This window comes from Argiope bruennichi, chromosome 1, assembly GCF_947563725.1.
Source record: "Argiope bruennichi chromosome 1, qqArgBrue1.1, whole genome shotgun sequence".
Lineage (NCBI taxonomy): Eukaryota > Metazoa > Arthropoda > Arachnida > Araneae > Araneidae > Argiope > Argiope bruennichi.
Window position 1 is genome coordinate 116,934,602 of NC_079151.1, and position 13,642 is coordinate 116,948,243.

At 31.1% G+C, this 13,642-nt stretch overlaps 1 protein-coding gene across 4 annotated transcripts in view; it reads left to right on the forward strand.

The window, feature by feature from the left end:
- Window positions 1-10,824, forward strand: part of LOC129961629 (uncharacterized) — a 114,806-nt gene extending 103,982 nt beyond the window's left edge. For all 4 annotated transcript variants that reach the window (XM_056075166.1, XM_056075158.1, XM_056075149.1 and 1 more), the window contains exons 3-4: window positions 705-854; window positions 10,712-10,824. In XM_056075166.1, coding sequence (XP_055931141.1) covers window positions 705-854; window positions 10,712-10,768 — 207 coding nt within the window. In that variant the 3' untranslated portion in view covers window positions 10,769-10,824. The remainder of the gene's footprint in view (window positions 1-704; window positions 855-10,711) is intronic.
- The last annotated feature ends 2,818 nt before the right edge of the window (window positions 10,825-13,642 follow it).

The following is a 13,642-nucleotide window of genomic DNA, read 5'->3' on the forward strand; positions in this document are numbered from 1 at the left end:
AAAATCCATTGAATCTTTACTGTCAGTGCTTTTACTAACTCTAAATTGTAAGGGAGGGAAAAACCATCTCTGTGGGAAAAAAAAAAAAAATTATTTTCCGCTATCGTATTATAACATTCAAAAAACCAAACGATAACGGATTTCTATTTCTTCTTATTATTATCAAGGCATTTTTATTTAAAATTTATCTTGATTTTGAATATTATTATTTTTTATTTAATTTATTGTTTTATATTCATTTATTTAGATTAACACTTTTATTATTCTTATTTAAACAGAAAACGATATTAATCAACTATGCCAAGTTGAAGAATTAATTTACCTACCTACTTTAAGTTCCAATGTACGAATTAGAATGACATTACCAAGGAAAAATACGAAGCAAATAATAATAATAATAATAAACCAAAATAAACAAACAAAATGTAAAAGAAAAAAATATAAAATATAATAGTAGGCAAACACATCCACATTGATTGATAAATATGCCTGTTTAAATGCCATTTTGTCATGTGAATATGGTGTCACATGAATTAGATTTATGTATAAATATAAATTATGTATAAACGGCCGTGTTTGCATTCTTAATATACGAAAACAAAAACTTCTGTCCCGATATAAAACAAAAATACCAAAACTTGTTAAAACTATTAATATATTTTTTTTAAATCTAATTATTTAATATAAAACATTTTTATTCGTAGGAAACGAACGAAGAGAAGATGAAAGAAGGTGGCCATTCCCTGCCTCTTTTACCGGGCACTCCGGACTCGAACGCAAAGTATACCCAATCCGACGGCCGGAAACGAAGTCCCGTTCGCTTCCCAGCACTGCTCATACCTACTCCGGACAAGGTGAGAAACAGAATAACCTTCTCCTTTTTCCTCCTCCTATTTTTTTTTATTGTTTTTAAATTATTAGAATTAATTCTTAGAATTTAAAAACAATTCTTAGAATGTTTTTTTAATTTAAAATTCTTAGAATGCTATCTATTGTCTTGTTATACATCAAAATTATATATAAAAAAGAAGGGATTAATCATAATATACATAAGTTATAACACCATTTTATGTCACTCTTTGGATGACCAGTCAACTATGCGTCATTTTTAAATTTATTTTAACGTTGCCAAACTTCCAAAGAAAAAAAAAGAAATAATAACAATCACGTAACAAGATATTGATAAATGGCTTTTCTCCAAGTTCAATATATGACAGCAATAATTGAAAAGAGTTGAAACAAGATTACGCAATATTGTCTCATGGTCACTAATTGTATTCAAATGAAAAGAACGATGACTTCATTGTCAACTTAAATAAGCTGTTCTGGTAATTTCAGCTATAACTATTACAAAATACTTATGATTGGACAAGGTACATTTGTCCAATCATAAATATTTAACTATAGTTATTAGTGGTTAGTAATACACTGTGGTTTACATTGTAACAATAACTGTTACATTGTCAATTTTATCATATAAGAAAAAGAAAAAAAGAAGGAATTCAGGTCTTTCAAAAATTCTTCTTATACATTTTGACAAGGGAATTTTTTCGAATCATGCTTCTCTGTTTGTCTATGTATATAATGGTTAGAAGAATTTATTTTAGAAGAATTTCGATAACTTTGTACTGACTACTATTTGGTAACTCGGTATACCAAAATAGTAGTCTGGATCAAATAGTAGTCTGACCTCAAGCCTACATGTGTCTGTGAAAAAGATAATTGAAAAACACATCGTTTAAATATGATTTTAATCGCCAGAATTTTAGATCAAATTTTGAACCAATTCTGTCAAATTACTGACTTTCTCTCTATTTTTGTGCAAATAATCACAATAGATAAAAAATTGCACCAGGCCAAATATATGAAGTTTAGTAGCTAATTTTTTACATTTAAATTATAGATCTGCAACAAATTGATCAGTGAGAAATGATCCAAAATGCATATTTGATTCGCTTCTAAATGACGAATCTAAACACAAAACGCACCTCAGTGTTAAAGTGTACGAAAGAAAATTCAGGGAGAAAAATTCTTGCCTGTAGTTTAGATTAACTTTATAGTGACATACAATTTTTAAGGCATTATTTTTAGAGCAAAGGTTTTTTATGAAAAGCAAATTTCGAAAGATAAATTTTTTCGAAATGTGTTCGTTGCTTGGCTACAAGTGTAATTGGCTAGGTGCCATATGACAGCTTTTTTTATGTAATTATAGTTTAGTCTTTCTCTGACGAGTTGGTAATGCGAATAAAAAACTGTCTGAAATCAGACGATTATATTTTGATAAGTTAGGTGGCGACATGAGTAAAATATTGCAAGATTTAATTAAATTACATTGTTTCACAATCGCGATTGAAGCGATGAATAATGTAAATGCGCGATCAATTACGCGAAGCGGGAGAAAAAATACGCCAAATTCGACACAACCATGAAATGCATGATTATGTGAAATTCGGTTAATTGATTCATGACAATTCACATTATTGATATAATGCTGCAGAAGTCGTATATTGTTACTTATAATCCTGTTAATTCACCCCGACATGGTGTTTGTTTCACACTTCCCTACCTCTCAGCAAATGCACTCGCCTGCCTGAGATTGAAAGTCAATCGCCATCTCGTAAAGGCCACGGTATATTAGGAGCCCATTAATGCTATCTAGAATTAATTTTTGCCACAGAAAATTATACTTGCAAATGTGATTGAAAAGAAAAATGGAGCCAATTTCACTTTGTAACACAATAGGTTACGCATGTAATGCAACAATTATTTTAGAAAAATTTAGCATAGGAATTTGTTTTGTGATATCTTGTAAAAATAACTATTTCCCAAAAATGAGCACTTTAAAGTTAATGCCTAATTATAATTTTGCCTAATTGGCCATCAAATAGTCTCTTCGTTAAATTAAGAAGATTCATGCTTTGACTTTTCTATGCAAAGTAGATGGACTTTTTTAAAGCCTACATCAGCTTCGATGATAGGCTTTAAAGATGATAAGCTCGGACTACGATTCGAGTTCAAAAACGAGTTCAAATTCGAGCCACCGATGCATAAATGAAATTAAAAGTTATTAACTCCTACAAACTATGCGAGTAGCCATTAATTTTTTTGAATATATAAGTAACCACTACAGTTTACTATCTATTTTCATTTGTATTGGTACTGGCAGCTTATTTAGTAAAATATTGAAAGACGAAAGTATAATCCGGGATTGTGAGAAGAGAAAATCATCTCGATATAATACAAACTGTTAATGCAGCTTTACTACATTCGTAAAACTGAAATGAATCCAATTACTTGTAGAACAAAACCCTGGACTCGTATTCATCCAGGGAAATAACTCTCAATTATTTCCCAAGAATAACTTTGCATCATTTTTTTCTGTTATCATTGCTTTTCGTATATCTGAAATAAATTCAATGTGTATCATTGATAGTTTGTGCACTATCAATTAAGAGTTACTGTAGAAAATTTTAGTGATAAGTTTGGGTAATCAACTGTTTCTTCACAAGCGATGATTTATATTTAAATACAACACTTTGTATTCAGTAGGAAATATATAAACTGTTGGGCTAATAAATGAAAGAAAATTCTTCAATGAATAATCCGGAATTTTTTTAAATTTTGTGTTTTAACACTATATAGAACTACAATGCAAATAGATAAGTCAAAACATTTCAAGGAATTGGAAATTTTTAATTCACAGCAAATAATTAAATTGAATATTAAATTTGATAAATTACAGATCTAATGTTATGAAATTTTGTTTACATTCACATTAGAATGAAACTGCAATAAATATGCTTATAAAACTCTTTTAAAATAATTATATATCAAAGAATATAATTTTAAATATTCCAAATATTTTAAATTTTAGTTTTTCCAATTACTTTTTTTATTATTATCACTTAAAAATATTTTTAAAAAAAATGTTTACAATTTTGTAATTTTAAAAGGCCAGAAATAAGTTTTTAAGAAATATTTTCGTGCATGGCTTATTGAATTTTCATTAAAAGTTTATTACTTTTTATTACTTTTATTAAAGTTTATTACTTTTTTTTAACTAAAATTGATTTTTAGCTCCCTAAACTTAAAATGGATACGAAAATTCTTTTATTGCACAACATATACTTCAATTATAAATTTTATTATTAGTTCATCGAAGATTAAGTTACTTGAAACGTTATCAGGGAAAAAAATTGTATTGGGAAAAAGTTATTTAAAATTTATTTAATTCTCTGAATATATTAATTGTATATTCTATTTAATGATATATATTTTAATGCTATTTTACGTACACAATTTAGAGAATTTTTAAAAATTTTATTTTAAAGAATTTAAAAGTACTATTTAATATTCTTATTTGGAAATCCATATTGTTGAGAATTTTTCTTCCGTGGAATCAAATCAAATCTTGTGATATCGCAGTTACATTGCATATATAAATCGAACTGCAAGTTATCTTATGTTATGACCTTAGACCCTTTTTACTCCTATAAGATGCCATTCCAGCCCCAAATTAATTTGGCGAGGCACATCAGTGAGAACAAATTTATTCGATCGATAACATACATTGCAGGAAAAGAAATCAATAATCTTAAATGTTATTAATGAATTTTAGTTTTTTTTTAGATGCTATCAGTATCGGAAGAATAGGGCTTGGAATAGACGATGTTGAATTTCATTGCAGTCCCATCTGCAATGCATTGCAGATGCCAAATATCGATTAGCGAAATATGTTGTTATTTTGGGCCTGCTCCAAATTTCCTGTCCTGGCAGCCATTGGCAACTTTGAATTGTTATTCAGTTGTCTGAAAATCGCACTTTTGGATTCAGGATTTCCTTAACCTTGCTTTTACTTTGTCATCCAGTTGTTTTTCAACTGTGATACACCTTCAGACAAACACAATACAATGATCGGATTGTACATCAGTACGCAATTTGTCAATGTGATACAAAAATAAACTCCTCCATTTCACATTTACGAAAGATTTGTTTCGAATTATTCGGGTAAAGAAAACAACTATCACGGAAAGAAAAACAGAACGTTGTTACAATACGTACAATGCAGTTGATGAATTCGTTTGAAGTCAGAATGATATATGTAAGGATCCAAACCTACTTCTGTTACGAAAGGATTAATACCAGGAAGAAAAGTAGAAAAGATAATAATTATAATAATAAAAAGATGAACCACCGCTCAACTCAAGATCGAATAATACTTTTAAAAAAATCAGAGGCTTGAGGAGGATAGAGATGGTGGACTTATTTTTTGGAACAAAAGCAAACTGCGCCGTTGAAAAAAGTTAAACTTTTGCATTATTAATAATTGTTTTTTTTTTTTTTTAATGTTTCGTGTTGTGTTGCGGTAACCGAAGTAATAAAAATTAGCAGCTGAGATTATTCTTTTTTGTTGGATCCGACATAGATCTTTTTGAATCATCTTTATCATGACGCAGTCACCAACTAGAATAAAGAAACACCAGAAAACCTTTACTGTGCATAATGAAATATTTCAGTGTTTTCTAAGAGACTCGATCTCCTGTGATCTGACTTACACTTGGACCTGAATAATTATTATCGAATATTGGAAAACTAAACACTGAACGGATACACTACCAAATATTTTCATTTTACAACAAACTTTCTGATTTTTTAAAAACAAAGATTGATTAATAATAACGCCATTCCACTCCAATGGAATAGTAGCACTTCCACATATTCCATCTTATAGCTCATCTAATTCAGTTAGTCAATTACGAGCACTATACGCCAGCTTCACTCCCACCTCCTCTGTGAAAGCTTCACTGGAGTTATATCCTAAGCCTTTCATTCCTCATTCGTAGTCAAAGAACTCCTTTCCAAATGGCATGATGTTAATTAGATCAGATTGTATATCCAACCTTCATATCACACCTGAAGGGTTTTTATATAAATACACGAATCTGGATTGTCACTATTTAATAGGCGTGGTGTGAAGTCATCATTAATCTCCGGTTTACATTTAAACAACAGGACTAAAATTTTGAATCGATCTTATTTGTATTGGCTATCATAATCTCTAGTCAGATATGGACGAGATGATAACGACGTAATGGAAACTAAGATGAGTTGGATATCTAATCTTTCCCTCCACGCCATGCCAATTCTGACGCGTTTTCATAATGATCAACGTTCTGTATTTGTTCAGTATGGAGTGCTTGTGAATGCTGAACTTAGTAGGTTTGATTCAAATAGGTTTGTAGGTTTGATTCAAATTTTGAGACAATCGTACTAGTATTTGTTCTCGTGATCTCAGGTCGAATTTGCAAGCAAGATTAAGGTTAATACGTAACAAAATTTAAGATTTTGTGGGTTTGTTATCAAAATTGAGGCTTAAATGAAGCAAATGATGAAATTTTGTGGATTTGCAATCAAAGTTGATGCTAAAACCTAATAAAAAGAGAAATTTTGCCAGTTGGGAGAGTCTTATGGCTTTATGACTTATGTAGCTTCTTCAGAAGGCATTGCTTATCATTAAGATCGAATAATTTTATTATTTTTTAAAACAACCAGGAGGAATATTCTCCCCTCGTCTTCTCGCATACTTTTATTTATTCATGATGTAATTTGTGTTTAGCTTCATAATATAGCGAAGAAAATCGAATATGCATTACGAGCATCTTCCTTATTGCGTCCAAAATTTGATACTTTAGATGATAATTATATGATAAATTGGATATCTTAGATGTCAAAACAAATATTCAGCATTCTAGCTAACTGCGTTTTTGAATTTTCGCATATAATATAAATAGGCAAAAATAATTTCTCTTGGGCGGATTTACTCCAAAATTTGATACAGATTTATATTTTTGGTGTAAAAGCCACATGCCAAATCCCATCAGCCTGGCTCGTTCCATTTTCGAAATGTGTTCAAGCACTATAGACAGACGAACAAGATTTCAAAAAACACTGCTACTGCTTGATAGAGGTCTGATATCAAGCCCACATGGTAAATTTATTTCATGCAACTCATGTGTATATTTATACTGAAATGTTGACACATATATGAATGAATAGACAGATGGTCCACACTTAAAAAGATTTTGTCCAAACTTTGATAAGCTGAAATTGCTTGAAATTTTGAAAGTTGATAGTTACCGCTTTTTGTTAGTAGTCGACCAGTTTGCAGACTACCAAAACTGCTTAAATTTCAATAATAATTTCATCTTGATATATATAAATTACGTGTCGCGTTGTTTGTCCGCGATGGACTCCTAAACTACTGAACCGATTTTAATCAAATTTGCACACCGTGTGCAGTTTGATCTAACTTAAAAGATAGGATAGCCCTTTTTTTGAATTTTTAATTAGAGTTTTAATTATTAATTAAAAACTAACTTTCCCGCCAAAAAAATCTTTTCATTTTCCCCACCGCCAAATCAGTACGGATTCAGTTTTTTTTCCCCAACAGTCATGAGACTAGGCTTAAGATTTTTCGGCTGATTATTTGAAACGATTCTATTTATTTTCTTAATGTTTGATGCATTTAAAATTAAACATTGTTAATTACTCGATCTTTCAGATTCATTCTTAAGTACTTTTGAATTAAAATAAAACAGAATAAAGGAAATTAAAAATTTCTAATCTGCATAGCGTTACCCCACCTGGCGTAGAAAAACTCACGCATTTGCGTTACCGTAACTGGCGTTGAAAATTCACGCATGCGCATTGTGTTCTGATTGTTGACATGACAACCATTATCAACGGATGATTTAAATTATTTTTAGGTTAGTTGCATGTTTTTGTAATTAAATTGTATTTATGTTAGTTATATATTTTTTGTATACGCTTATAGTTTTAAGTACATCGTTTTTTAAGTAGTTTTTTTTAACCTGTTTTCAACCGATTATTTTAAACGATTCGTTTTATTTTCTTAGTGTTTAATGCATTTAAAATTAAACATTGTTAATTAATCGTTCTGGTCATGATGAATCTGAGAATATTTTGTTGACAAATTCTTGAAATATTTCATAAATTAGGAAAGATATTCTTTAGTGCCCATAAAGTTTTAACGCTCAGTTACTGTTTTCAGTAATCATATTACAAAAAAATACTTTGTTTCAGTAAAAAATATTATTATATTAATTGCAGATTAATCCTTTCCACTTTAATTTATAGTATAAACTCTACGGGAACTAACAGAAAATTAGAGAGATACATAGTACGTTATGACTGAAGGCGTTTATAATATTAGGAATATTATAAGTGAATTATATATCAAAATTTGAAGTTTTAAAATATTTTGATGAAGAAGCTATTAAAGTAGGAATTGCATAAAATATTTAATTATTAAAATTTTAACGAACATTAAGATTGGCGAACCGGCTGGTCGCCAAAGGCGGCTAGTATCTGTAATAATATACGATGCGTGTACAATATGAAAATGATTTTTTCAATTTTTTTCATTCATTTCATGTGATTAACTTTTTATTAATTTTATTCCTTTTTGAAGATGTAGATTTCAAGCAACAATAAGTTTGAATATATCCATTAGCATAAATTGTCTCTGTCAAGGAATAAAAAATTTACAAAACCAAATTAATTTTTTTTAAATGTTTGGAATCGTTGGTTCCAAGCAGTGAAACGTAAACTTCAAGTGCAATTAAAATGAAATTCAAAGAACTGACAACCGATGAATCATTTATTCAGGTTGTTTAGATTATATTCGACTTTAAATTACTGATTTAAATAAAAGCGTGGAAAGTATCTAAAATTATAGCAAGGCATAATTTTTTGATGAATTTCTGAAATTCAATGCCAGTTTTACTTTAATTTGTGTCAAGTAATCTAATGTTTTTAATACTACTAATAATTTATCGAGGACTATCATACATTGATTAGTATGTTTCATAACTTTCAAGAGTTCTAATTAGTTGACCAGACAAAACGAGCTTTAGCTTATTCCCGAAGTAAAATAAGACTGGTCATTCACAACAATCTACTCCAAGAATATCCGTCCGCTGTTAATAACTTCGATCTCCTCCTATTCCTGTACTTACTTTGTACTATTTCCTTGATGACCATCCCCCAGAAAATCAATTCGGCTGCATATACGAACATTCTAAACCTCTGCCACCACCACCCCATACACAGACTAATTATTCCCGGCCAATTTACGTAATGAAATCGCAACGGCCAATCCAGCTGGAATGATGGAAATTGATATGGATTGGATATATAACCCACACCACGGCATGTCGATTCAGGCAAATTCCTACGTGGGCAATCGGCTAAAGAACGGTGCGTAATAGCTGAATGAAAGGGTTGAAAATGTGCAAGCTATTAATCATACAATTTCGACGATTGCTGAGGATAGAAGCGGGAATTCTTGGCCTCAGGAAAAAATTTCATTTTGCATAACTCTATTTGCGTGAGTAATAAATTCAAATTGTTGGGTTTTTAAAAATAATTCTTTCTACCCCCTTAAACTGAAATTAAAAATGCACTCTAGCTTTAACTTGAGAGTACTAGTGCGGGCTACTGGTTTTTACCATGCTTTGAGCCAGCGTCCTGGCACAGGGGTAACGTCTTCCCCGTGCTCTGGGCGTCCCGGTTCGGGCATAGTTGGTGTTGTTCATCTATGTTCTATCTGCGAGTTGTGTGAATGTGCCCCTCCCCCCTGTAAAAAGGGGTTGTGCAAGCGAATGTGACGCATGAAGTAGCTAAGTCGTACTCTTAGCCCTAGTTGGCGCTACTGAAAAAACAAGAGACGCTCACTCGCCTTAAATCGCTGACAGATAATTGTCAGCGGTCTTATAAAGTGCCATAAGCCACAACACAACAACCATGCCTTGAGCTATTATATTTTGTGAAAATCACGCGTCCTAAAGAACACTTGATAAAATTGTTTGAAAACACTTGAATAACTTGATAAACACTTGATAAAATTGGTATCCTGGTAATTTTGGTAAAATCCCTATCAAGGACGTATAAATAGTTTGGATGTAACCCTATGCTTGTTTCTTTTTTTTTTTTTGCATTATTATGATGTGTATGCCACTAAGAAATGTAATCATAGTTTATCCAACATAACTATAAAGTCATCTAAAAGTTGCCCATTTTTGCTTGATGTTGAAGCTCAGAATTAAAGATGTGGATAAGACAAATGATTTTGTTTGTTTCCCAAACAACGTTACAAACGCATACACATGGTATTCAGATAAATATCTTTTTTCAACTGATTGGCATACATTTTAACACGTTTTAAATTACCGACATCATCAAGATGTCACAACAGAAAGCTGAATGTGCTAGCGTAGTGGTCGGCAAACCGTGGTTGGCCCAGTCACATCAGTTTGAGGGCATTCTTAGTAAAAGTCAGCGTAAGAGTACACTACTTAAGTGAATAGCAATATACCTACCCATATAATTTGTTTAAAAAATTGTCTCTCAAAAGAGATGTTGAACTGTTGATGGTTGGCTCAGTTTACTAATGAATTTGTCGACCACTGTGCTAGCAGGTAGCGATCGAAATTGCAACTGTATGCCTTTAACGATATTTTCAATCAAATTTCTGTTTGTGCATTGAAAATTTACTTTAATTTAAAATGCAGATAATCAAAAGGGAAGATTTCTTTTTCAAGATAGTTTTTGTCATATCTTTGATTTTGTTTCTTGTAGAAATGCAATTAATAACTTTTTTAAACTGAATTTTTCTCTGTTGTTTTTTCAGGCATCTCGCCCGAGATCCACAGTCGCCGGAATTCTGTTTCTGCCATCGATTTTGTAGTATCTTCATCATGACTTTCTATACAATGAGACAGAATAAAGGTTTCATGTTCTGTATTTGGGAAATCATTTTTTTTTTTCACAAATGCACTCTTTTTTAGTTTTTCACTTAAAAACGAGCAAGCTGTTTTAATATTAAGCCAAAGAATACATTTAAAAAGATAGCTTTGCCTTTATATTTAAAAAAGGTTTTATTTACGTTTCTTCTTTTTACAAATCGAGTGATTTCTTATAAATGAAAAAATAATCACAATTGTGTAAGTAGATAGCTTTTCGTAGAGGCACATTGAAAACAGAACTAAATAATAGTTTTAAAAAAGCACGAAGGTGAAAAGAAAGCAAAGGTAAGTCTTGCGTGGAAAGAGCAGAAGAAAAAACATTATTCAATTGGCTGTGTGCCAAATCTAATCTTCGATCACTGCAGTCCAGTCATCGACAAAACCTACGGAAAGAATCGCTGCTTTTTACCTTTCGCTGTCAAATATCTTTCGATTAGTAGGCGAGTTTTCATATTTTCTGGTATTGGTCACCGAGGACATCACTCTTGATCTCAATTTCAAGAGTATGAAGTCTCGAAAGTATTCTGTCTCTAGATTTAATGTCAATTAAATACATAGAATCCAACGCTTTTCTTTACAATGTATTCGTATTACATGGGAATAATTACGTATTAGTGTCAAGTAAGAGAATAAACTTTCCAACTAGAATTTACAAGCTCTTATCGGTTTCCAACATTTTTTAGGATCAAGTTTAATATTTCAAAAAAAAAAAAAAAAAAAAAAAAATCGTAATTTTTCCATCAGTTTTTTTTTATTTTCTTGTATATGTAGTATAGAGAAAGTGTAGTAAAATTCCAAAATTCCGAATCGAGATTTAGACGAATCTTCATGTTTTAGACCACCCTGAGTTCAAAAAATACATTTTTGGAAAATGTCCGTCTGTCTGTGACAAAGATAATTCAAAAACGCTTTGAGATAGAGGGATTAAATTTGGTATATGGAATTTAAACCAAATTTGTACATTTCTATCAAATTTTGAGCATAAAACCATTCAGAGGAAATCTGTCTGTCCGACTTTTCGAATAAACACGGTAAGTAAGGAACGAAAAGAACTAGATGGTTAAAATTCGTTCCACAGATTTATTTACAGACAGCTTTCAAATTTTGAGCCAAATCTAACGTCTGTTCGTCTGCACTTTCAGAAACATCTAAACGCGATAACTCAAAATCACATTGACTTAAATATATCACATTTGCTATGTGATTGTTTTGACAACAGATGTATTTTTCTGTTAATTTTTTGCTTCAATCGGCCGAATAAAATGCGTCCAAAACACAAATTCAATTTTCGGATGCGATTAACCGCATGCCAAGTATTAGTCGCCAAATAACTCGCCAAGGATGATATTGCAGATTCAGCAAAAATGCTAAATTCAAGCGAAAGGTTAATATTTCTAACGCGCGTATCTATTTTATGCCAATGCCCAACAAGACGTTCTCTGAGATTATTAGAGGGCATAGAAAATTTTGAGGAGATAGCTACGACTGATTGTTCTTTAAATTTAATTTTACTGGACACTTTTTTTTTTTTTTTTTACTAAGACTTATTGAAGCTTCTTTTAAAAAACTAAAGAATAATTTTGAAAATTCTATAATAACTTATACATTCTTAAAAGAAAGAAATTTCAACTAACTTTTTCTGGAGTTATTCAAATCATTCAATTATTATTATCCATATCCAAATGACTCAGATCTAGAATCAAATTTCACTGCAGATCAATTTTGAATACCTTATTTTGAAGATAGAATATCAAAAAATTCTGATAAAATATCAGTAAGCAAAAACTGCAAAAAGGGTAAAAAATATTCTTGTATCAATTGTTGGTCTCTTTCAGGTTCTCTAAAAACCTGAGACATTGCGTCGTTAATTCTAAGAGAGCTGGAAACAACCAAAGCTACTACGGACTACATTTAAGGTACTCGAATAAACACCGAGTAAGCAGTTTTCGCCGAAAACCACCAACACATTTTGGCACGTCGTCAAGTTATGTCTTCTCAAAATGCGATCTCCTTTTAGAATCGTCTGATGCGGGAGGTGATTTAAGAATCGTCTGAAAGGGGAAAAAGTTCTCCTTTTCAAAAGTTCATATTTAATAACGTTTTTGAGAACAATAAACAACGTCGAAACTGTTTTAACAAGTCGCTCGATGTAATTGTCCCCAATGAAAGTTTCTACTGAAGTACCATTTCTTTACCATATTTTTTTCTTTTTTTCAACAGGAAAGAGAAAATATTGCAGCGATTAAAATATTCAGTTGTGAGATTTTGATAAATCTCCACAAGTTAAATTTCTCCGAAAAATCCGTTTATGTCTTCTGGAACGAATAAAATTATATTGGTTTATGGTCTTAACAATAAAATTGAAGATTTGTATCAAAGATAATCTGCTATAAGGAAGTCTGTCTCTCCGAGATCATTGGATCACGGTCATTCAACCATCGGCAATGTTCTACCGTAGACGTTCTTGCATACTTAAACGATATTGCTCCTTCTTTTTTTTTTTACTTTCTCATAAACAAAGTATGCAAAGAAAAAGTATTATAATCGTCAAAAAATAATAATAATAATAAATTATAACTCCGGATTTTGTCGAATTTCCTCGTTTCAGGTCTCCCTGAGTTATAAAAAAACAGAACTTTTCCGTTAGCCGGTCGCAAATGTCGTCAACTGTGAACCAAACGCGAATTCGGCGTAAGAAAATTGGTGAAATTCTACATTATTTGGAGATTTTTCGCTTGCACCTGGTTAACGGATTGTGAACCAAACGCGAATTCGGCGTAAGAAAATTGGTGAAATTCTATATTGTTTGGAGATTT